The sequence below is a fragment of the Gnatocerus cornutus genome, chromosome 4, assembly GCF_029298725.1.
Source record: "Gnatocerus cornutus isolate USDA-ARS CGAHR chromosome 4, icGnaCorn1.1, whole genome shotgun sequence".
NCBI lineage: Eukaryota > Metazoa > Arthropoda > Insecta > Coleoptera > Tenebrionidae > Gnatocerus > Gnatocerus cornutus.
In genome coordinates this window covers 5,516,542-5,543,801 of record NC_142236.1, presented here as the reverse complement: position 1 = coordinate 5,543,801, position 27,260 = coordinate 5,516,542, and the positions used below count along the sequence as shown (strand labels likewise).

The 27,260-nt window shown below is 28.5% G+C and overlaps 3 protein-coding genes across 3 annotated transcripts in view; 2 read left to right on the top strand and 1 right to left on the bottom strand.

Moving 5' to 3' along the window:
* Positions 1–27,260, bottom strand: part of SIFaR (SIFamide receptor) — a 140,127-nt gene that overhangs the window by 8,712 nt on the left and 104,155 nt on the right. The gene's annotated exons all lie outside the window — the stretch shown is intronic.
* On the top strand, positions 10,495–10,837 carry LOC148176221 (uncharacterized). The gene is made up of 2 exons (XM_088034497.1): positions 10,495–10,527; positions 10,607–10,837. Exons 1-2 carry the CDS (start codon positions 10,516–10,518, stop codon positions 10,835–10,837), a joined length of 243 nt encoding a protein of 80 aa, XP_087890623.1. The 5' UTR covers positions 10,495–10,515.
* Positions 15,804–16,270, top strand: LOC148176220 (uncharacterized). The gene is made up of 2 exons (XM_088034082.1): positions 15,804–15,849; positions 15,906–16,270. The coding sequence occupies exons 1-2, from the start codon at positions 15,838–15,840 to the stop codon at positions 16,182–16,184; spliced, it is 291 nt and encodes a 96-aa protein (XP_087890208.1). The 5' UTR covers positions 15,804–15,837; the 3' UTR covers positions 16,185–16,270.

The following is a 27,260-nucleotide window of genomic DNA, read 5'->3' as shown; positions in this document are numbered from 1 at the left end:
TTACGAAAATTTTTTCAGACTTTACACCACCCCAGTCATAATTTTGACAACAAGACGTTATATTACTGTCTGGTTGTTCTCAAAATACGTATGTGTGAATTTTGAAAAGTTTACGCATGTGGAATGCTAAAAATTATTTCGCTTTCAGCCAAGTTTTCGTATTTAATTAATCAAAAAGTCATTAAATATTCACTTTACAAAAATTGTATATAGCATTTAACATAATGCACGTTGAACAGATTTATATGCAAAAAACAGAAACCAATTTACTCAAATAGTTTTCGAGTAATCGTGTTTGGAAAAATACATTGAATTTGCCTTATATTCAAATTTGTTCGAGATCCCCTTAAAAAATAAAGATAAAGACAAATATTTATCACCTAAAACTATTCTAAAACAATTTAAAATCCTAATTCATCAGATATAAAGTTCAAAATTTTGAAATGATTATCCTCAAAGCTACGTTCAGTTTGAATATATAAAAGAGAAAAATTTTGTTTCAAGCAAATTTAAGATTTTGTGTGTTTATGGAAAAGTTTCAGTTGTAAACTATCCCTTCAGCTACAAAATTGATTTATGGTACCCGCATTTCTACCTACCAGACCTCTCTGGTACAGAGAAAAGAGATGCTACTGCTAAACAAGGATAACATGTTTCGAATATGAAATTTTCCAAACACGATTTCTCAAAAACTATTAACTTTAAAAAAAATCTGTTTAGTCGACATTATGTAAAATTAATCTACGCATGTGGAATGCTAAAAATTATTTTGCTTTCAGCCAAGTTTACGTATTTAATTAATCAAAAAGTCATTAAAGAATCATTTTACAAAAATTATATATAGCATTCAACATAGTGCACGTTGAACAGATTCATATGCAAAAAACAGAAAGCAATTTACTCAAATAGTTTTCGAGTAATCGTGTTTGGAAAAATACATTGAATTTGCCCTATACTGAAATTTGTTTGATATCCCCTTAAGAGTCTAGACTGAAATCGCTGACCTTCGCTATTCGCACTGACCGTGAAAATAGCTTTCCATTCAGGGACTCCCACCCCAAAACATCCCTGTGATTTTTGCAACAGCTTCCGGGGATGAGTGAAAATCTCGAAGAGGGATTTTTGCGTGATATCGCTGACTGTGTACGTGACCGCTTTTAACGAACAAGGAAAAAATAAATTTACAGGACGCTTTCTCGGGACAAAAATCCCGGTTGTAAATTAAATGTCCTGTAGGATCGTGTTTCGCTTAACCTATTTTAGTGGATTAAACATCCGAATGGAGATTTGACTAATCTTGAAGGACTTGTCGGTGACGCACGTAACGCCTGCTTGCAGATTCCTGAAAGGATTAATTTTAGGGTGATCCTGATTGGATCGAAATTGAACTTGAACTTGGATAACCTCCAAGTTTGATTGTTGAAGGACAAAGGGCAGTGCGGGAAAATGACACCGCAGATCACAGTAGGTTGTTCAGGTGATTGCAATTACTGGATTTTTACGGACCAGTAAAAAAATATTTAGAATTGGAAAACATTTAACCAAGTGATCCGATAATAAAACTGCGAGTTTCTTTTATTGAAAACAATTGGAATTGAAATGTAATAATTAACTCGTGCGAAAAAACTTTGTCTCGTGCGAAAAAGTTCATTTTTCGCACTTGTTATACAAAAGCCATAAATTTCTGTGCATGCTCTGTTTCTATCAAAATTAAAAGTTTTCCACCTTTATAAAAAATTCTTTCCATTTTCATGTAAATGTAAGAATTATTCAAATCTCCGTCTAGAACACAAAATCATTTCCCTGACATGATTTTATTAACTTTCACACTCTGCTGCGTAACGTTCCGACCCTTGAGGCCACATTCATCAATTCTAGGTGGTCTGAACAAAATTTTACGTTATAAACAGTTTCGTATTTTATATTCTTTTCCGGCGCGTAAATTAAGAATGCGAACTGCTTTTTAACGCACTGATTTATTGAATTTTATTAGAAGTCGTTTGAGCAGATTTATTATCCATTATGGCTGGATATGGGCTATAAAGCAAGTAAACAGATAATCGTTACCTGATTTATTAATCCATCAAAGACCTGTCTAAAGAATTACAAGTGCATTTCTAGGTTACTGCACATTTGTGGTATAAATAAGTGTTTCCTTTGGGTAATTTATGAATGAGAGATTTTTATTTGACTTCACAATATTATCTTGTGTTTTTACTTCATAATTTAATTAAACACATTATAAATCAAAGAATTTTTAACTTGATTATTGTATACTGCGCAACATAGATTTTTTGCATAATTTAGACTAAATTTATTACATAATTAAAATAAAAGTCACTTTGTACTCAATTAAAAAAATTGTTTCACCAAAAAATGATCGCAAAAAACATCTTGGGCACAAAAAGTCTTTGACTATAATTGCGAATTTTAAATGTTTGCTTCGTTTCAAAGTGAAATATTCCAAACATTAAATTTTTAGCTCTAAAATTTTGAATGTACAGTTGATAAATATGTCAAAAATAGAAAAAATTGAAAATTTTACCTTTTTAGCTTTAAAACTGCTAAAGTTGCAGAATTTAATAGAAAGAGAAGGTTTTTGATTCGTTCTTTACAATGAAAATTTCTTTTTCTTTCTCCAAAATTTTGGAATTCAATAAAGTTGATAAATAAGTAAAAAATAGTAAAACATTCAAATTTTACCGTTTTAGGACTGAATAAAACGACCAAAGTCACTAAATTGAATAATAGAAAGCGGTAATCACTTTTGGATCGTCTTCAATTTTTTTTTTTAAATTGATAATCAAGTCCACTGCAGCAAAACTTACAAATTCTACTGTTTTAGAATCAAAATAACACAAATTGAAAAAAAATGCGTTGTTTAGAAGAGAAATTAGTATAGTTTAATGTTTAAAAAACTCTATTTTCCTTTCCAAAATTTTGAAATTTAGCACAGTCAAAAGTGATAAAATTCCCAAATTTTGCTTATTGACGAATAAAACAGCCAAAGTGACTTTAATGGAAAGTAGTAGAAATTTATTAGAAAGTGGTAGACACTTTTGGTTTGTCCTCAAAATAAAAATTTCTAAAAATTTTGTTTTTTGCTCTAAAATTTTGGAATCTAGAATAGTATACAAACGATTTCAAAGTAATAAATAAAATCCCCAAATTTTGCTTGTTTACAACTGAAATTATCAAAGTTACGGAATTTAAGTACAAAGTGGAGAAAATTTCCAAAAACTGTTTTTTTATTCAAAATTTTAGAATTTAGCACAGTAAGATGATATTTAAGTCAAAAATAGTAAATACGTCGACTTCAGAATAAAAATTTCTAAACATTTTGTTTTTTGTTCTAAAATTTTGGAATTTAGCACAATTGATAACTAAGACAAATGTAGTAAAATCTGCAAATTTTACAGTTTTGAAATATACAAATGTTAAAATTACAAAAGTTTAAAAGTTTTGATTTGTGTCAGAGTGAAATTAAAAACTAAAATGTCAATTTTTTTCTCCAAAATTTTGGAATTTGGCACAGTTGATAAACGAGTTGAGTGTAATGAAATTCCCTAATTTTGTTTTGATTTATGTCAGAGTAAAATTAAAAACTAAAAAGTCAATTTCTTACTCCAAAATTTTGGAATTTGGCACAGTTGATAAAGGAGTTGAATGTAATGAAATTCCCTAATTTTGTTTTGATTTGTGTCAGAGTAAAATTAAAACCTAAAAAGTCAATTTCTTACTCCAAAATTTTGGAATTTGGCACAGTTGATAAACGAGTTGAGTGTAATGAAATTCCCTAATTTTGTTTTGATTTGTGTCAAAGTAAAATTAAAAACTAAAAAGTCAATTTCTTACTCCAAAATTTTGGAATTTGATACAGTTGATAAACGAGTTGAATGTAATGAAATTCTCTAATCTTGTTTGTTTAAGATTGACACTGCTAAAGTTGCGGAATTTAATAAATTGTGGTGTAAATTTTTGGGTTGCCTTGAAAACAAAAATTTCCAAAAATTCTGTTTCTTGCTTCAAAATTTTGGAATTTAGCACAATTGATAAAATGCTCAAAAATAGTGAAACCCTTACAATAGTATATAGTAAAATTTTACTGTTATTGTTGCAGATTAAAACTGCCAAAGTTACGAAATTTAATAAAAAGTAAATGTTTTTAATTCGCCTTTAAAATGAAAATTTTTAAAATTACTGTTTTTTGTTCTAGAATTTTGGAATTCGAGTCAAATGTAAAAAACCTGCAAATTTCACAGTTTTGGAATTACAACGGTCAAAATAACAGACATTTATAAAAAAAATGTTTTTAAGGTAAAATGCTCTACAAATTTTATTTTTCACATTAAAATTTTGAAAATTTAGCACTATAGATAAATAAGTCAAATGTAATAAAATCCCCAAATTTGCTTCTTTAGAACTGAAACTGTCAAAGGTACAGAATTTAATAAAAAAATTTTGATTCTTGCTTCAAATTTTTTTAAGTTAGAGTTTTTCTTTCTAAAATTTTGAAATTTAGCACAGTCAAAAGTGATAAAATTTCCAAATTTTGCTTATTTACGAATAAAACAGCCAAAGGGACTTTAATGGAAAGTAGTAGAAATTTATTAGAAAGTGGCAGACATTTTTGGTTTGTCTTCAAAATAAAAATTTAAAAAAATTTTGTTTTTTGCTCTAAAATTTTGGAATCTGGAATAGCACATAATTTAGCACAATAGACAAATAAGTCAAATGTAATAAAATCCCCAAATTTGCTTCTTTACAACTGAAACTGTCAAAGATACAGAATTTAATAAAAAATTTTGATTCTTGCTCCAAATTTTTTTAAGTTATAGTTTTTCAATTCAACTAATTTTATGTACCTGTCAAATTTGTGAAGTTGTAAAAAAGTTTGTATTTTAGGAGCCGTGAGCGGTCGTAAATAAAACGTTGTATATCATAAGTGCTTGTAATTTACCATTTTTTCACTTAACACAACATAAGTATGTACTTATTTTGTCGTGCAGCGTAATAAAACAAATGTTGCTAAATTCTGAGAATTTGAATTTCAAATACACCATCGCATAATTATATTTTTAGAATTCATTTTTCACGCCTATTACTAAATAACTGGTTGAAAGAAGGTGAAAGGTTAGAAGATCAAGATGTTGCAAAAAACATGTTTACCGCTACATCAAGGTAAAATTTTGTCTGTGCAAATACTTATCCACTAATCAATTGAAATTTAAATAATAAATTTATTATAATCAGGAAACATTGCACTGCCATAAAAAAAATAAACGATTAGAATCAGCAATCGGCGCAAGTCGAACCTATAATTAAAAAAAAAATCATCGCTGACATTTGAAATTTTCCTTGAAAACAGTCGGAAGCACCAAGAATGGATTTGATTTTTTTCTAAAGCAATTATCTCGAATAATCGCACGCACAAAGGATTAAGAACCTTCCAATTACTACAACAAAGATCGTTCATTACGAATAGTTTGACACTTGGCCTTAGTTGAAGAGCTCCAATGCCGTTCTATTGTGCCCAACAATACAAGTGACCCACAATTGAACTTCCAAGACGATTAATATTTATCGAGTATTTACATATACAGGGTGTGGATAGTAAAAGGGGCGGTGGAATTACAATTTGGTGGCCTCAATTGTGCAAGATGAGATCTGCGGTAACCTTGTTTAGAAAAAATTAGTCGTTTGAGAAAATGTTGGAAAACAAGGTTGGAATTATAATTGCTAATTAATTGCAATTTTGTGTACTTAGGTGATAAATCGTGGGTGACCCAATTATTGTGTGACAAAAATTTATCTTAATTAATTGGCATGTGAGGTATTTTTATAGCTGAGTTCATAAATTTATAGCCACTCGACCGCTGTGGGGCTGTCTGATGTCATTTTCAGATTATGAAAAAAAATAAAAATATTGCCGATCGTTCACTAATGAACGATTTTGTATGTAAGTTCTATTGAAAAAGAAAAACTTAAATTAAACTCGGGACTTCGTCAGAAAAGTTCTCATCTCTGATTGTGAGTTAGTCCGCTTATGACAAATTTTTCTTAATTTTCTCAAAATACGTTCAAAGGAAAATTTTTGTACAAGATGTTTCTAGCATCAAGGCCGGTTCTGGAATTCCCGCCATGCACCATTTTGCCGCTTTGTTTTCATAGTGAACATTAACTATGTATGTTAACTACACTTAAAATATCACTCATGTCAACGACGTTTCAGTTACGATTTTGTGTCCAAGTCTTTGATTGTCAGGTTTCAAACCATAACTAGAACAGATTTTTTGTCAAAATTAACTTTGCTCTATGATTGAGGTTAACTGCAAATGTCTGTTAAAAAATTTAAACCCCCATTTGTAATGAGCGGCAAATTTTTTTGACATTTCATAGCCACCCTTGATGCCAGAAACATTTATAAACATCTTGTACTAATCCCTTTGTTAATAGGCTATTAATAATCTTGAATTATAAACCAACTTATTCGATTATTCGATCAATAGCTATTCATTGTCATTATGAACGAGAGGAATTTGTTCCCCTCTAATGTTAAAACAAAACAAAATCAAAAATTTTACTTCACAATTCTGCGCCTTGGCATAGTTCATGATCATAAGGAAGTCAAAAGTGTAGTGTCATCTCAAAATTGTATTGCTGTAGCACTGAACTACTAAAAATGTAATTGCAATTTTTGAAAATTTTGAATTTTTTCTTGAAGAATTTTCAATTTTAATTGTCGCCGCAAGTTTTGTCGTCTGTATTTAATAAATTCTATTTAAAATACCTTTTGAAAGAACTATTCTTATTTTTATCAATATTTACGCTTAAATTAACACCACAGTGAGTCTTTCATAACTTTTATAGACATTTGGGCTTGAATTAAGTCGACACTGCAATGTTCATCTCACTGACGGACAGAAATGCCAGATGAACAGAAACTTGAAATTGCTCTTAAATTGCACGACCGTAGCGGCATTGTGATGGTTTTATTACGTACATTATTTTATTAGTACAGTAATGTAAATATTGTTTAACTGTGAAACAAAACCTCACTTTTATATGGGCTGTTATAGATCATAATACAAACATTTTGTTACGCTTTAAGAAAAATATATTTTTATCGAAACATGAACATTAAAATGTATCTAATACGTTTGTATGCTTACATCTAAAGTCATCATAATAGTGATGATACAAATAATTCATAATAACATAGTTACTGTTTTGTAATAGTATAGTTAGTATAGTAATAGCATAGTTGCATAGTTGCCATCAATCCATAATATTCAACGTTTTTATGAAAACGAAAGCAACTCCAAAGACCAAAATAAAAACAATTTGAAAATCTGCATTTATTTATATTAATTGTAACATAAAATATCTTGGAAAATGCTTTTCTCGCTGTTTCATCGCGTTCAAAACTTCCGTCAAAAATTGGAAATTTGCAGAACTGTTGAGTGGTAGCATTGCCACCTTCGTACAGAACCTTCGTGGCAGAAATAAAGGAAGATCAAAGTTAAAGCAACAAAACTTGCAGGAGTTACTAATTTAAACTTGCTCATTAAACGTGTTAAATTGCATAAAAATTAAAAAAAATAATTCAAAGTTGTAACTCTGCTTTCAACACCACAGGAATCAAATTTGGGGAAATTTAAAAATTATAAAACAAAATCGACTTATTTTAGAAAATTTTATTTTTTGAAAGAATTGAAAACTGTCAAAGAATGTTATTAAGGGTTGTAATTTTTGGCAATTTTGACGTATAAATATAAAAGCAACGAAATTTAAGTAAGGATGACTAATGAAAACTAAAAAATTATACATCGCGACCTGAGAACTATAAAAAGTTCTAACTAACATTTGCATTAAATTAATCAGTGTTCACAAAAACAGTGATATCTCTTTAATTTATTATTTATTTAAAAAAAATGGTAAGATCTATTAAAATCATTTTGGCATGTTAAAATATTAACTTACTTCTTTTTTATACATGATAGAAAATGTTTAAAAAAATCGCAAAACAGAAAATTTAAATTTTCACAAAAAATCACTTAGAACGTTATAATTCTCACGTCGCGACATATGTATGTAGGCCGAAAAAAAAACAATATTTGATATTTGCAACGTTGTGTATTCTCCAGGTAAACTAAAAAATAAAAAAAAAAAATAATTTGAAACTCTGATAAATTTAATGCCACCACAATCAATTAGGGAGATTACTGATTTCAACCTAATTTAAAGAAAAACTAAAAACTATAAAGAAAACACTACAAAATTTAGATACTTTTATTTTTTCCATAAACCAAAAACTGCCAAAAAATTTTATTACCCATTGTAATTCTAGTAATTTTAATGCCAAAACAATTAAATGTGATGAGAATAAATTTACACATTAATCGTCTTAAATAGCAAAATTATACATATAGGCGAGAAGTGACAAAATTTTCGTAGTTTGAGATAAACCAACAATTTTTGAAAAAATATAACGGTAGTAATTTTTAGGCTACAACAATTAAATTTATATTTAAAATGTGTTAAATTTCAAAGGTATGGATCGACCAGAAAACCCAAAATTTAAAATTTTATATTACTTATTAAAAAAACTAAAAAGAATGGAAAAAATATGTTGACGGTTGTAACTGTTGTAATTTTAACGCCAAATCAATCAAATTTATTAGGTTAGTTGTATAGCGTTGCTTATGAACTTTGACAAATTAAAAAATTGTAAGTCAAACAAAATTTATTTCGAATTTTTTATTCTAAAGATGAATGAAAAGAATTCCAAAAAAATAATTAAAGCATGTAACTTTAATAATAGTAAGGCCATCGCAATTAAATTTAAGGAGCAATGATAAAGAACAGAGATACGAATTTTTACATGTTTTATTTTCACGATGAACCAAAAATTCCTTTTATAGAGGGTTGTAACTCTGGTAATTTCGACGCCAAGGCAAGTAAATTTGGGGGATCATTAATTTAAATTTGCTTATTAACCGTGTTAAACTGCAAAAGTATACATAAACCAGAAGAAGCATTTTTTTTATTTTGAGATAATTAAAAATTTATGTTAAAATTTAACGTAATTTAAATGTAAATTTAACACCACAGCAAACAACTTTGAGGAAGCTACTAATTTAGACTTGTTTTACAACTCTGTGTCACATTTCAAAATATCGATTTTGACTAATTTTTGACATTTTAATTTTTTGGATGAATTAAAAACAGGCAAAATTTCATAGTAGGAGTTGACGTCAAAACAATTAAATTTGGGGGATTATTAAACTTTCTTATTAACTGAGTTAAATTTAAAAATTATACATAGACCAGTAGAAAACAAAATTAAAAGCGGCAACTATGTAGTTATTTATGAAACTAGAAGCAAAACTGGTTTATTTTATCACTAGATTTGCTATTATTTTAACAAATTTTGACATACAGGTGTCCGGAATGTGGCGCACCACCTTGAAAAGAAGTAATTGGGTGGGCCCCCAGAGTACCAAAATACAATTAGGAAAATTAGAATGCCACACTAATCGGCATTGTTGATTCAAAAATCTTGTTAACAGTTTGCAGGCATTTCTTACAAAATTTTTCCGATTTTTTTTGCACCATGCCATCGCGCAAAATGTCCTTTAGGTAACAAATTCATTTGAACGTAAAGTTACTATTTATTTCGGGCATTAAACTTTTACTCTTCAATCCATCATATCTCGAAATATTGAAGATATGGATTTTTTTTAACATTTTTTCGGTGACCTTTGGCATTGTCTGATGATACAGGTGCGCGACATACCGACTTGTATGTGTCTTTTTAACTAAGTTAGACATCAGTTTTAACTTTAAATACAACTTTAACGCACTAATTAATTAATTAATTACTTAATGATAATTTTATTTTTAACACCAAAGTGTTAAATTTCAAACTGTAATTTAATAGGAGTAATATTTTATTAGTTTAGTTTAGTATTTAATATGTTATTACTGTCGATGGTAATTTATCTTCATAATTTATAGCGAATATTAAAATACATAGTGGCGACATAATCACAAAAGTGACACGATATAAATTTAAGTTTATTGGTGCCGTAATTAATTTCTGGCGCTCTCAATTGAATCGAACTTGTCAAACCCCTTAGAAATTTAGAAATTAATACCTCACATTTTTGTAGTCGCGCCATAAATCTTCCAAAAGTGATATTTTTCTAACAAATCCAGGCAAAAATTAATGCAAATACACTCTACAAATTTCCCAATTATTTGGAAATAAAATAACACTAATTAATTTCAACAATAAATTTATGCAAATTCGATATTTTAAAGTCCATGAAATATCATCACACGCACATTAATATTACAAGCACATCTTATTTTACAATTTTTAGAGGTAAACTGGAATTTTGCAACGACTTCGCGGAACTAAATCATAATAAGAGAGAGGATTTTTTTCCTATAAAAACGCAAAAGTACACGCAAAAAGTATCAGTTTTACGCAAGTAAACAACGAGAAAAATGTTCAAGCTGGTAAGATAATTGGCTTCTGGGAGAGTTTAATTAAATTTGTCGAGTGTGTTTGTTTTTATTTATTTTTATTGTGTTTTAGTTGTGTTTCGTCGCTCTTTTGGCCTGCGCTTATGGCGGACTTATTGGAGCCCCATTAATCGGCCACTCTGCAGTAGTGGCTCCTCTTCCCGTTGTCAGGGCTGCTCCTGTTTTGCACGCTCCCGTTTTGCACGCTCCAGTTTTGCACGCCGCTCCTGTCGTCCACTCCGTGCATTCCGTGCATCCAGTGCCGGTCCTTAGGACCGCTAGCCTTCACCATCCTATTTGGTGATTTCATTAAATTTGAAAATAAATTTTGATTTAAAAAAATAGTTTCCTGTTGTTATTTTTTAAGTATTACAAAAAGATACGAATTTACCGTAAAATACAGTGTGGAAAAACTGCAGAAGTGCGGCAAAAAAGACAGACTATACTGCAATAGTTATTTACAGTAGCGTGTGGTAACTTATATTTTACACCGCGAAATCAGTTCGAAGCACGACGGCGAAGCAGAGTTGTATTCAACTTTTTGGCCAAAAAACTTTTATTTGAAATAATTGGGTTTTTTAAAATTCATGAAAACTGTCACATATGACTTTTATAAATTTCGTCATCTGTCAATTTTGTCAATTCTTGGTGCACAAAAATTACACAAGATGGCGCTGTATAAAAATGTTTTAATATGACTTTAAAAATAGAAATATTGTCTTAACTGAGATAATAATTTAGGTAAATACCTAAAGTGATTTTAATTTATAAACGCATCTGAAGATCAGACGATTTGGGCTGGGTGCTTGTAAATATAATGTTTCCGAAGATGTCATTTGAATGTTAATTTGACGTTTACAATTTATGAGGCCAAAAAGTATAATTTACACAAGTTGTTTCGTTATTTGAAATGATCTTTTTACATTAGAAATAAAAATAAAAATTAATTTTATTGGTAGCCTCATTTATTTGAAGATTTGAAAATTGCAAGTGACGTTGTCAAAAAATTGTCAGATGTGTCAGATCAACTTTTTTAATTTACTTTAAAAAAAAAGCCAAAAAGCTTTTTACAAAACTCGCACTCTAAGAATTTTACGTCTCTCCAGCAAATGCCGCCTTCGCCTGCGATTCAGTTGGCAAACATTGCAGTCGAACCGTAAAATCCAACTGACAGTTGCTTAAATAAAATAATAATATAATAATAAGTAATATATTTGGCATTGGTTTTTAATTATTGTTATCATTGCTTTAAAAAAATCTTTAAAACTCTATTTTGTGAGTCTTGTCAATTGCTTTTCAAAACTATGAGATTAATCTAATATAAACCTGGGAATAAACGTCATTTGATTCACGTTTCACCAACTTAACCGTTCTAGCAAAATGCTCTAAATAAAAACTTCAAGTAGATTTTTTTTAAAAAGATTAAAATAATGCCTAAACTAAGATAGTATTTTATGTAACAAGTTTTATAAATGTTCTTTCACTCACGAGTAGGTACATTAGGCACGAGCGGAGCGAGTGTTTAAAGCACGAGTGTCTAGAGTATTTTATAAACGTATTACATACTATATTTTTTCTACGACCTCAAATTGCTACCATAGTAAATATTGAAACTAAAATATGAATTACCACCTTTATTGAAATTGCAAAATTTTTATAACAAAAGATTTATTATTTTGAACCTCTTTGAAGCCACCGAAATCACATTCAATTTCCAACTAACTGTCAATTTCATTTGTGGCTGACTTCAGTTTGTGACTAAAGCGCCAGTTTAGTCACGGCTGAGGCATGTGTGTTAAATGTCACTTAGCGTCACTAAGATGGCGACTTAAAACGGCATTTTTAATACGGTCGTAGAAAAAATAGTATAAAACACATGTTAATAAGAAGTCTGTTTTATAAAACTTGTATTTTAATATACTATTTTTTATTTTAGTGAGTGGTGAGTTGGTTGTCCTGACGATACTCATCAAATCTAAGAGATTTGGTGCAGTAATAGACGTCATTAATTGACATTAATAGTACTCCTCTACACACATGTATAAAAACAAAGTTTCACAATCAAGTGAGTACTTTAATGGTCATTAAATGTGAGTTAATACAATATATTTTCCACGATTGGACATCGTCAGCATCTTCTACTAACTTTAGATAAGCCCTTTTAACTTATGTGTGTTAAGGAGTAAGAAATTGTACCGTTTTTAACTTTTTTATTCAATCTACATTTATTGTTAAAATTCAATTTTCTCTAAGTGGATCTATTTCAGGTATCAAATGCTTGAAAATCCTTTCATCAGTTAAATGTAACTGTTACAAAGGCGCACATACCTTTAAGTAAATCAAATTCTTGGAATTTTTCTCTCATCAAAAGCTTTGATATTTAGATACAGGTGCGCACAGTTAAAACAAATTTTCCAACAGATAGTAGTATAAACAAGCAAATTATGGTTTTCAAAAAACGTCAAATAGGGTGTTTAGTACTGAATTATAAATTTATTTTAGTACAATATAAAATTGTAGTACATACGTCAAGCTTTTGAAATAGGGCATTATAACATTTAGAGCCAATTTACACAATAATTTAATTGAAATTAAACTACTAATTTGACGTTTGCTGACATTTGATTGGCGCAAAAACAATCACTTGTCATTTTAACATGATGTTAAGAATGTATTTAATTATAATACTAAATTTAGCCAGCTTCTGCGAACCAGCCTTTAGTTTAACAGTTCAGTTGGATTTTGACAATTTCATTTTTTAAGAGTTTGTTAAAGACGTGTGAATTTGGTATTTTTAACGTCGCTTCAATTAATTTTGGGGAGGTTAGTAATTGGAAGTTTACTTATTAACAGTATCAAATGCCAAGTTGTAAATCAAATAAGAAAAATTTTGAAAATTTTTATTCCGAAAAAAATCAAAAAATTCCAACAACTTTTATTAAAGCTTGTAATTTTGGTAATTTTATTGTATTTGCAATCAAATTGGGGGAACTAACTTAGTTCCGAATTTTAAAATCATGTAGCAGAAGAAACTAATTTTATAAAATTTTAAATAAAAAATGCGTTTATTTTGGGGAATTTAATTAAAGCGTTAAATTTGGGGAAGTTAATAATTGAAAGTTGCTTCGCAACTGTGTCAAATTATAAATTATAAATTTAAGAAAACTTTTGGAATTTCTTATTCTGAAGATTTTTTTTTATATAACGTGTAACTTTGATCATTTTAATGCCATTGCAATAAAATTTGGCGAAGCTAACTAATTTAGACTTAATTACTATCTGTGCCAAGTTTCGAAAATTTTATACTGGAAGCGACTGATTTTAAAATTGTCTATTTTTTGGATGAATCAAAATTGCAAAAAAATATGTATTAAGAGTTGTAAGTTTAGTAATTTTAATGCCAAAGCATCTTAATTTGGAAATTTTCTAATTTAGACTTTTTAACCGTGCTTAAATTGTTCACAGACCAAAACATGCAAAATTCGAAATTTTTTATTTTGAGATAAGTAAACCAAAAACGTTTGGAAAAATGTTTACACCTGAAACTTAATTCCAGGGCAATGAAATTTGGGGACGTTAGTTTTTTGGAGTTGCTTATTAATTGTGACTAATTATAAAATTCTTAGTCTAACAGAATAAATATTCTTAGTCTAACAGAATAAATTTTGGAATTTTTTATTCCAAAGATAGAAACAAAGAATTTTAAAAAAATAATTAAAGCTTGTAATTTTGGTAATAGTAACACCACCGCAATTAAATTTTGTTAGCTTATTAATTTAGATTAAGTAACTCTTCCAAATTTTAAAATTATATAGCAAAAGCGACTCATATTAGAAATGTTTATTTTTTTAATTAACCGAAAACTATTTTTTTTATTAAAAGTCGTAACTCTAATAATTTTGATAACAAAGAAATTTTGAACTATTTTTTTTATTGAAAGTCGTAACTCTAATAATTTTGATAACAAAGATATTAAATTTAGAAGAATTACTAATTTGGACAAAATTCAAGAACGGAAAAGACAAATTTTAGATTTTTTTTGGCAATAAACCGTCATCTTCATCTAAGTTAGTATCTAAAACTTCTTCATTATCTGTGTCCCAAACTTCAGAATAATGAAAGAGAAAATATAAATTTTTAAAAATATTATTAAAGTCTGTAACACTGTAATTTTAACGTTACAACAATAAAATTTGGGAAGATTATAATTTAAACTTGCTTATTCAATTAATTATTAAATTCATAATTTGTAGCTAAATTTTATAGTTTTTACCAGATATCACAAATAATTGTTAATTGTATTATTAATAAGAAATATTTTAAGAAAAACTTTTAACTTTGAAACAATATTTCTTTTGATTTGGATCGCTGAGCCCTATAAAACCTTCAAAGTCTAAAAGTTGCAAAGTTTTTGCCCTTAGAAATAATGAGAAATTTCAATTATGAATATTGACATCTAAAATTGGAATCATTGTTCCAATTATTCAAAATCCAATCAGCCTCCCAACTTCTGAATTTAAAATCAATCGAACTTTCCCAAGTTGAACCGAAAGCGATGAACCTGAACCAACTCGAATCCGCCTAATTTCCCAACTTTCATATTTAATAAAGCACTCGTAAAACAATTTCCCCCAAGTTTGTCATTTTCCAGTCTCCTTCCTGTTTGTTTCAGGACATTGTCCTCACGCTGTTTATTCCAATTTTTCACGTGTATTTTGCACATTTTCGTGATGAAGCGTAAAGTTCCGAACGGATTTCCGTTGATTGGGAAACCTTGACTTTGAATATTTCATTAGCAAACGGAGCGAACATAATTACATTTTCAGCTTGAGTACGTTTTTAATTTGAGTGGGCTTCTTGGAGTTTTTTAATTTCATGTTTGTTTTAAAGTGGACAAGCAGAAAAATGGGGGTTGTTCACATGAAAAAAATACTCCGGCAAATGGTCAAATGTCGTGGTAAATGGTGCTTGACCTGCGAACTCTTCGGACAATTAAAATGAGTGGACTGGAGTTTAAAGTGGCTTTAGTAGAGTCAAGAACAAGATTTTTATAGATCGGAGAATCTCCTAAGGGAAATTATGAAAAATAAAGAAAATGAGGTTTGATCCGATAATTAACAAACCGCTCTTTTCATCATCCCAATTATTAATCACGAGATTAATTAATATTCATGAGCACCCAAAAATCGTGTCCCATCGAAGGTTACACCAAGTGGGGATTCCGCCGAATCCGTATAAAACACCACAATCTCGCTCCAAAAATCATAGCTTCATCGACGCCAACTCAAACAACTCAAAATCAAAATGTTCCGTTTGGTAAGTCAAAAAAATTTAAAAATCTAGTACAGTTATTGATTTTGACTTTTTTAAAGGTATCTCTCGCCGCTCTCTTGGCTTGCGCCTATGCCGCCCCCGGTTATCTTGCCTCCCCCGCTGTGGTCCATGCCGCCCCCGTAGCTGTAGCTCACTCCGTCCACACCCACTCTGCCGTCGTAGCTCACCCATCTCCTGTTGTTGCTGTTAAGGCCGCCGTTCCTGTTGTTCATGCCGCTCCTATTGTGCACCATGCCCCTGTTGTGCACGCTGTACACACCCCCGTTGTTCATGCTGTCCACACCCCCGTCCTCGCTCATGGTGTCCATCTCCATTAGGGTCTGAAGTGCTGTGATCCAACCGTTTTGTACAATTTGTAAATTATTTTATTTAAGGCCTTTAAATAAAAAAATTTCGTAGTTTATTTTTGAGTTTGTTTTCTGAGGAATTTTATAAAAAGCACAAAAATTTGTGCTTTTTGAAAAAAACATAAAAGAGAAAGTTGAATGTTTAAAGTCATTTCTAAAGTCGGAATGCCTTTCTCGTAAAGCCCGTTTCGGTCCATCAGGTGAGAAATCAGAAATTTTTGAGAAGACTGTAATCACTTTTCTGTTTTTCAGTTTTGTTATGAACTTGCAATATCATGAAACTTTATAATGAAAATACGTCATTAAAAAGGTAATTAAATAAGTTCTCCAAAAAACTAAGTCGACGGAAGAGTCAGTTTTGCCAACATTTCATAAAACAAACGGTTTTTAAAAGTTTAAAAGTTCCTAAATTAGTACTTTAATTTTTCAATGTAATACGTCAAAATACAGGTAGGTCTCTAACCTAGATTTTATTAACTTTTATTGCCTAAATTTTTTTATTTTTGATAATTTTTTTAAAAATATTTTTTTTGTAAAAGTACAACATATTACATATTTCTGAATCAAGAAAATTAATACCTTAAAAATTATGCAAAAAAATATGGGTGCCAATTTAAAATAAGAAAGTTGAATATCGCCCAAAAGATACTAAGACATTTAGAAAAATTCTAAAATCATTAATTTATAGTAAATTAAAAACCATTTAATTTGTTTTTAAAATTTTTGAAATCGATTCATAAATTAAAATTCTACAACGCCTGCCATTTTTTAACAATCACCTGTATATAAAAAATAATATATAAAATATAAATAAACAAATAAACAAATAAACAAATAATTAAATAACTAATAATAATAAATTTTAAAATGCATCTTTTTTATTCTAATATTTTATAATTTATTAGGTACACTGAATAAATACTTCTAAAGAAATAAGTTTATAAAATTGTCTTCAATCTTCATTCAATGTTGAAATTGTTAGTGTTGTAGAATTTGTGGTAAATTCTAAATTTTGAGTTTTTACGAATATTCGATTTAGTTCTAAAATTTCTAATTTTTGTTACATTTAAACGTATAATAAATTTACCAAATTTCATTTCTCTCTCGTTCAAAGTGTTGGCATGTATAAAAAATACAATTTATTCCCAAACATCAAATTTCGTCAAAGCGTTTCGATAGCAATGCTACCATCATCCGAGCGATGATTAAACTTAATAATTAAACAGTTTAATCATCGCTCTGATGATGGTAGCATTGCTATCAAAACGCGCATCAGCATTTTATAATTATATTAAATTTGGTGTTTGGGAATAAATTGTATTTTTACTTTTTATTTTTAATAAAAAAAAATTCGAAGGTAGGATTATAATAAAAAAATTCAAAATTTTGGTTTCTTTTTCTAAAATTTTATAATTTAGGGAAACTCTATATAAACTTCGAAAGTAAAAAATCCACCAAATCTTCTTACTTCAATGTTTAAATTGTCCTAGTTACCGAATTTTATGGTGAATTCTAAATTTTGAATTTGAACGAACAAATAAAATGTTCTAAAATTTGTATTTGATGTTATAATAGTACATTATGGCATTAAAAGCAAAAATAAAGCTTTGTGTGCTGAGCCAAATGTAGTTTTTTTGCAAACAATAGAAAATTGTTTTATTTTACTTTAAAAAAAATATATTTATGCAGAATCATAGTGCAATGCAAATGCTGTGTTTTGTTTAAGCATATAAGATATAAGTGAAACTTTTACCTTGACAATTGAGATAGATAATGTGTCATTTTTTTTGACGTTTCAAAAACTATAATTTAGTACATTCAATAAACTTTCAAAGGAAAAAATTCCACCAACTTTTCTTACTTTAATGTTGAAATTTTTAAAGTTATAGAATTTGACGGTAAATTTTAAAAACATTTTAACAAACAAGAAAACCTCTCAAACCTTAATTTTTTGTTCTAAAATTCCATAATTTTATACACATAATAACTGCTGATTAAGTAATAAATCTACCAAATTTCATTTCTCTTTCGTTAAAATTGTCGCACAGCATTGAAATGAAAAAATTTTGATTAAAGTATCAGTCGAACGCTGTAAAATTCCACGAACGTGGAAACCTCCTGTATGCATATAATTATGTTTCTTAATATCAAAAATAATTTGTAATTTGTGTTTTTCGAACCAAAAGAAACTAAGATATTTAGAAAAATTCTAAAATTATCAGTTTATAGTAAATTAAAAACCATTTAATTTGTTTTTTTTAATTTTTGAAATCGCTTTATAAATAAAAATTCTAAACACCTGCCGTTTTTTAAAAATCACCCTGTATTTGTAAAAACAACACATTTGGTAACTTAATAGTCTCAAAATAATAGTCTTTTGTTAAACCTCGCGTTTCTAAATGATTTCACTAGTCACAATGAAAGATCATAGATAAAAATTATACAGCAATTGTAAAAAATTGTTGGTGGAATTTTTTATATTAAATATTATTATTATATTAAATAAATTTAAAGACGTTTGTATACAAGGTGTTTATAAATGTTTCAAAGATGGCGGTGGAATTCCTTCATAGCAACTTTTTATGCTAGAAACATTTATAAACACCTTGTATCAATTTATTTTATAAATTTTAATAAACTTTAAGGTCGTTGAAAATCGTATTAAATTGGCTTTTCAAACACTGTCAAAAAATGTGAAGAAAACAAATTTTTGTTCAGCAAAAAGAAAGAAAACCCATTTTTCAAAAATAGCCTGATCAGAATCTGGCAGAGAAAAACAGATTTTAGGAATGCCATTCTACTTTAGACATCATTTTTTATTTCTTTAGTAAACATTTTTGTCAAATTCGTTTATTCTCAAAATTTTTGTTTTAATTAATTTTTGGATTTAAATCAGGTGGAAACCGAAATGGGCAAAAGCAATCGTTTTAAAACTCCACTAATTTAATTACAATGAAAGAATTAAAATCAAATTTTATTTTAACTGCCTAATTTTATAAAATTAGTAAAAATTTGAATGGGTTCTATCGACAACATTGCAATTATTACCGGAAGTTGGACTTCCTCGTTGTAAAAAACGTAAAACTTGGAAAGTTGGAATTTCCTACTATTGAAGTGAAAAACTTCACTGCGTCTATAAACCTTGCATTTAAAATGAAGCAGATTTTAATTAATGGATTTGTCAGAAACAATTCCAAATTTTAATCGCGTCTAGATTAAATTAAATTACATACGTTCAACTAAATTTAACCAGAAAGGTTGGGGTGGCACAATTTAGTTTTAATTAATAATTAATTATATAATAATAATAATTAATAATTAATTAATTAAAATAGGGTTTCAATACCAGTCAGCCCACTGGTGGTGTTCAAAATTTTAGCATCTTTGAATTTTATTTCAGAAATGAAGACATTTTAAAACTTTATTATTATATGCTTAAAAATTACGATTTTGTAATCAATAGCATTGATTTTTTAATGAAATTGCAAAAAAATTACAAAAAGTTTTTATCCTGTAACTTTTAAACGATAAGACATAGTAATATAATACTCAGTTTGTCATTTTTTTTCCTAATTTTGTCATCTATAAAGAACATTCAAACCGTAGCTTTAGCATTCTTGCAAAAAAATTTCTGCCTTGCTCCTGACCCTAGTATGTGGTCCACAAAACAACTGGACAGAGCTTTCAGTATTTCTGTAAAGTAAGCGTCAGTGGCTCATAAAACCTACATAATTTGTATCTATAACACCTTGTATAGTTTTAGACGCGCACTAAAATTACATCAAATACGATAAAGACCAAAATCAGTCTTGTTAAATAATAAATGAATTTATTAATTGAACCAATCTGAAATCAAATGAAATTAGATTGAACTAAATGAACTAATCTGGATTGATTTTTAATTTTCGAAATAAATCTGGATGAGAATTAATTAATTAAATAACACTATGCTGAAGTAAAATATAATAAAAACTAAAATAAAAATTGAAGTTTCCTAATCGTCCATGCAATTAATTTAGATAAAAATAGAGAAATGAATATATATGGATATATCCGTTTGCCCAGGAGTAGTGCAAAGTTTTTAGTTTTAATAAAGAAAATTTAAGAACTCCTAAGAAAATTTGATAATAATTTTGCCCAGTTTAGAAAACTTTTGAATATCCAGAAAAAATCTACCAAAGTTAAACATCAAAATTATTAAGAAAAATAAAAAAAATCAAGAAACTCAAAGATTTTGAAATCTACATCTAGAATATTTAAAAAGCGAGAACGTCATTTAAAAAGTCTGGGATGAAAGGAGAAGAATCTAGAAAATCAAATATACTGAAAACTTCAAAAATTATCATAAGTAATATAACAAGAGAGCTCAAAATTTCCCACAATTTCGAGCTCTCAAGTTATATTCGTTATGAGAATTTAACGAAGTGACAGAGAACTAACAGATCGCGTGGTATTTCCGTGTGGAAAAAGTTTGTGTGATTGGTAAATTTGAAAGATTAAATGTCTCTAATTGGGAGAATCTATTATGAGTAGATTCTTAAAGAAAAATGTATGATGAATTTATAAAGTATTGATAAAATTCAAATGGAATCGATAGAAAAATTCGATATAAAAATAAAATAAAAAATATTTCGATACACTAAAAAAAAATTCTAATTAATATTTATACCGTGTGATCAACAATTATTGTAATCAACAAAAACTGAGGATTTGTACCGGATGTTCCGCAGATTGCTGAACAGGGAAATAACATGTAAATTTGAATTTTATTTTCCCCGCGCTTCCAAACCTTCAAATTAAATTTAGTTAATTGTTGTGCTCAAATTAATTCGTATTCTGAAAACTATTTTTAAAATTCTGTTATTATGGCATTGGTAAAAAATTGAATTTAAAAATTTAAAATTTCAAATTTTCCGCTCGAAATTTCGAAGGTTTTAGGACGGCGAAATAAAGATCTGTCACTGTGTAACGTCGCGTTATGCCTAAACTATGAATACTAGAACTAGTTGAATATCTTCTTAGTCTAAACTAATGTTTTTACTGCAAATACGCCTTTCCAAAGCAATTTTATTGTCTGTGTTTTTACTGAGAATTCACTTTCCGAAACTTTAAACTCAGATCAGTTATTTGTTTTCGTACGTGGATTTTGAGCCCGGATTTGAAATCTGCGCAACATTTTGCGTAAATTGAGCTAAAATAATGCAAGTTTTTCCCAAAAATAAACGAGTTATCGATCGCAAAAGTTTGACATAGCTTTAGTCGCAATTTTTTATCAACGATATCAAATTTTCGACTTTTCAAAAATCTAAAAACAAAACTAAAACGTACCTTGAATATTCGGTTTTGAATTCAGCGTAAAGTTTTGCGTTAAATGAGCAAAATTTGTTTTCAAGGGGTCTTTTTGGGGTAATTTGCAAACATTTTTTCGAGGCGAAAACGACGTTTAATACCTTTGAGTTATACATCAATCGAAAGAGCAGCTCGAATATATCAACTGACTAAATCTTAATAGATGGGTAGTTCAAATAGTTTTCGAGTGGCGGGCAAAAAACAAAAAATTTAAAAATGTTGCAAAAAAAATCGACCAAGTTTTGGGTATTTGAGAGCAAATTGAAAATGAGAAAAGCGAGAGAATAACAATGGCACCAAAGGTTTCTTTCAATCGGTTGTAGTTTCGAAGATTATCAAAAATTAAAAAATTTAAAAATAAACATTAATTATTTGTTGGTCGATTTAGAGTCTACGTGAAATTCTGCGTAAAATAAGCCCTAATAACGCAAGTTGTCTCTAAAAATAAGCGAGATGTCGAACTTCAAAATTTTAAGGAAAAATATGAAATTTTTTATTTTTGATTTGATTTTTTGAGTGATGCCTCAATAACATTGGATTCCAAAATGAAGAAATCTTTTAAAGTTGGATCTACATTTAATCGAACTTTATTTAGAGGTTCTGAGCAGGAAAAAATAAAATTAAAATAATTAAATTTAAGTTAATTAAATAAAAAAAACATCATAATTAAGATAATATAGAACATTATAGAACAATTTTGCTTAGGTACCGCGCTTGCTATTGGAACAGCAAGTTGAGTTTACTGGTTACCAAGAAAATCAAAACGGTAAGTACAAAATTTACTAGAACGTTCTAAAACGGTAAGTAAAAATTTAAAAATAGTCATTTAAAGAAAAGGATATATATACATTTTCAAACCGAAATTTTGACTTTTCAGGAATTATTGAAGAACAAATAATGTCAATTATGTGTAGCCATTTTTAGTTTTCGAAATTTGTCTATCGTGCAAAAAATATTATAAGCGTCACAAACGTTAAGGTTCTTAATACTTAATATACTATAATTTCCGTTCTAAGTCAATAACGTGACTCCAGTAATACCGTAAATTTAGAATTCAATAAAAACGAATTTGCTTGAATTTGAGACAGACATTTATTAAAAATTTAATTCAAGTCTACAGACATGCATATCAATTTAATTCAATAAAACGTAATTTCCCCAATAAAAATCTCTCATGAATAAATTATTCCAAACCTATTCATTGCATTATGTAAATAAACACGTAAAGTCATGCCCCGTTCATAATTACATTAACCTCAGGCAAAACCCGAAATTAAGGTCAAAGGGAATCTGAACCAAATTCTTTAACTGCAATTTCCAACGAGTTTGGTTCATTAGCGAAAAATTATGCAATCAAACTGACACTTTTTCCAATCGAGCTCATTAATTTGTTCGAATTAGAAAAAAATAATAATTAATGACTATACTCACACTGACTTATTATCGATTTTGTGTAACGGTAAGATCCACATTATGATAATTCGAAGCCTTAATTAAATTCACAAGGACAAAAAACCCGAAATCTGTATTCGCGATCTAATTTTTTGTTCACAATATTACGAGGGTTTATTGTTCGAATTTCGGTGCTCGTATTTATCAAAAGGGGAGAAAAAATAATTATCCGCTTCCGCCAGATTTGCGAGTTTTAATTTCCAAAGTTTTTTTTATTCAAGGGTTGTTTGCATTAAAATGCAGAATGTGAGTTTGTAATCGGTCGACTTTTATATCTCTAATTAACCGTGAACAGAGAACAGAAAAATGTTTGTGTCAGGTCTAATTTATATAAATCACCTCTAGAGATTTAGAACTTAGTTCTAGTTCCATTGGAGTTGTTATCGGGTATTAAATATTTTCCGTTCTCTCAGTTGGTGTTTTCATGATTTAAAAAATTGTTGGGATGAGGTTGCAGCGGCCGTGATAGGGGAAAGTGGGGCAAAGTCGCGAGATGTATTGTCGAGAACAAGTTCGAAAAAAACAAAGCAATTATTTTTGGTATTAAGAAACATAATTATATGCATACAGGAGGTTTCCACGTTCGTGGAATTTTACAGCATTCGACTGATACTTTGATCAAAATTTTTTCATTTCAATGCTGTGCGACAGTTTTAACGAAAGAGAAATGAAATTTGGTAGATTTATTACTTAATCAGCAATTATTAAGTGTATAAAATTATGGAATTTTAGAACAAAAAATTAAGGTTTGAGAGGTTTTTTTGTTTGTGCGTTAAAATGTTTTTAAAATTTGCCATCAAATTCTATAACTTTAAAAATTTCAACATTAAAATAAGAAGAGTTGGTGAAATTTTTTTCTTTAAAAGTGTTTATTGAATGTACTAAATTATAGTTTTTTAAACGTCAAAAAAATGACAGATTATCTATCTCGATTGTCAAGATAAAAGTCTCACTTATATCGTATATGCTTAAACAGAACACAGCATTTGCGTTGCACTATGATTTTGCATAAATATATTTTTTTAAAGTAAAAAAAAACAATTTTCTATCGTTTGCAAAAAAACTACATTTGGCTCAGCACACAAAGCTTCATTTTTGCTTTTAATGCCATAATGTACTATTATAACATCAAATACAAATTTTAGAACATTTTATTTGTTCGTTCGAATTCAAAATTTAAAATTCACCATAAAATTCGGTAACTCGGACAATTTAAACATTGAAGTAAGAAGATTTGGTGGATTTTTTACTTTCGAAGTTTATATAGAGTTTCCTAAATTATAAAATTTTAGAAAGAGAAACCAAAATTTTTGAATTTTTTTATTATAATACTACCTTCAAATTTTTTTTTACATGCTATAAAGAAATTTATTTTATCAATTCTTGGTGTTGACAAAAATTATTAAAAATACAATTTATTCCCAAACACCAAATTTAATATAATTATAAAATGCTGATGCGCGTTTCGATAGCAATGCAACCATCATCAGAGCGATGATTAAACTGTTTAATTATTAAGTTTAATAATCGCTCTGATGGTGGATGGTAGCATTGCTATCGAAACGCTTTGACGAAATTTGATGTTTGGGAATAAATTGTATTTTTGATACATGCTAACAGTTTAAACGAGAGAGAAATGAAATTTGGTAAATTTATTATATGTTTAAATGTAACAAAAATTAGAAATTTTAGAACTAAATCGAATATTCGTAAAAACTCAAAATTTAGAATTTACCATAAATTCTACAACACTAACAATTTCAACATTGAAGCAAGAGAATTTGATAAACTTATTTCTTTAGAAGTATTTATTCAGTGTACTAAATTATAAAATTTTAGAATAAAAAAGATACATTTTAAAATTTATTATTATTAGTTATTTATTTATTTGTTTATTTAATTTGTTTATTTATTTATTTATATATTTAATTAATTGTTTATTTATTTATTTAATTATTTGTTTATTTGTTTATTTGTTTATCTATATTTTATATATTATTTTTTATGTATGTATTTATGAAATTTTGTTTTCAATGTTGTGGTTGAGGGTTCTAAATTATAGAATTTTAGAAGAAAGAAAGAAATAGAAACTTTAGAACTCTTTCATTTTGTCGTTCTACCTCAAAATTTTGCAGGTCTGATAATTTCAGCATTGAAAAAAGAGAAAATGATTACTTAAAAAGTGTTTATTAAAGTAACTAAATTAAAGAATTTTAGAACAAGAAATAAAAATTTTATTTTTTTTTAATTTGTTTGTTTGAACTAAAAATTTAAAATTTGTTAGGTGTATAGCAATTTTAACATTGAAGCAAAAAATGTGTTAAACTTTTTTTAAACTTTTAAAATTTTAGAACGAGAAACAAAAATTTTAGAACTCTTTGTTCAAACTCAAAATATAACTGGAATTTGCCATAAAATTCGGTAACTCTGACAATTTTATCATTAAAGCAAGAAAATGTAATTGAATTTTTAGTTTAAAAGTGTTTATTGTTTGTACTAAATTATAGAATTGTAGAACAAAGAAAAATTCGGGAATTTTATATTTGTAAAACTTCAAAATCTTTTTTTTATTACATTTTTTATTAACCCAGAAAACAGCGAGAATCAGCGAGAAATCGTCGTTTTGCATCAAAATAAGCGGATTTCTCTAAGAATTTTGATGATTTCGTGCAGATTTCTGCTGTTTTCTTGCAATTCAGCTGTTGAATCTTGATAAAAACTGGAGGTTTTGTAGATTTTGAGCTCTTCTTTGCGAATCCAAGCCAGAAAACAGCAAGAATTAGCTAGAAATCGTCGTTTAGCATCGAAATAAGCGGATTTCTTTATGAATTTTGATAATTTCATTTCAAGAAATGAAATTTGGTAGATTTATTACATGATTAGAAGGCGCCTCGTGCATCTACATTCATACTCGAGAGAAATTTAGCATTTTTCGCACTTGTTATGTAAATATTTACTTCCTTTAAAAAATCACCGTTTTTCGAAAAAGCTTTTAGTTTCATTGAACGCAAAATTACAATCATTAGATTTCTGAAGGTGTAATTTATTAATATTATTGAAGAATGACCAAAATTTGTAATAGGAACAAATTATAAATTACGCTGCGTAAAATTAGAGTTGTGACAAGTATTAAAAATACAGTGGCAGTGTAATTAGTCTAATTAGGAATTAGCTTTTATTAAAATTATCGTATTTATTCTTAATAGCTTTGGTAACAAATTTACCCGGATGAACTGTAATCCCGATAAATACAAAGCTGAACATAGAAAACGTCGCAAATCCGCAAATGGATTAAATGAAAAAAAGTGAATTATTCATTTCATGGCTTCAACAAAGCGCTAAATACCATCGGAATATTTTTAAAAAACTTTAATTATGAACAAATGTTTTCGCTGCTGAAGTATGAATAGTATCATTTCACAAAACCCATATTATCTCGCTCGCCTTTGTTATTGTTATTGTTTCCATAATTCAACCCCTGTTCATTATTTTCATCCTAACAACCCTTTTCCCTATTTTACCCCGAAAATAACCAATTAAATAATGAATTCCATCAATGTTTACCTACTCAATACCCAGATTGGCTCGTTCCTATTGAAATTTTGAAAGCCGTCAATATTTTCGTTTGGAAATGGGCCAAATCCGCCTCTTTAGTGTTTAGCGACATAACGTCCATTATAACTGCAGTATTTTGACAAATACCAGTGTTTTATATCGACTTCGATATATCTTGGCGCAAACATTATCACCATTAATCATCTCCAACGAAAGAAGAGACCTTGATCTCGAATTTCTTTGGCGGCCTTGTGATCAGCGAAGCGAATGATATCTCTGAAAATTACAAATTCGTTCAAGAAAAAGGATGAAATCTAAAAATCACATTTCGTGCTTTTTATTACAATAAAGGATAATTAATTTCCAGGAGGATTGGAATTCTTTTGATCGGTAATTAAATATTGCAAAAGTGCAGGTGTTATATTCATGGGATTTTTTAAAATCAATTTTAAACTTCAAAAGTCGGAGCCGCTCTTTGGAGAAATGCCATTATTGATCTTTGTTTCTTTTACTGCAGGATTCGATGCGAGAAATGCGAAATTTTTCACATGAATGTTATGAAATTTTACGACTATAAGTGAAGTGATGAATAATAAAAGAGAAGTGCTTTTATTTTAAGACGCAAGTTTCAGGTTGAATTCTGAAATAACCGCTTTCAGGAAGAAGTACTAAATTAACTAAATTGATTAA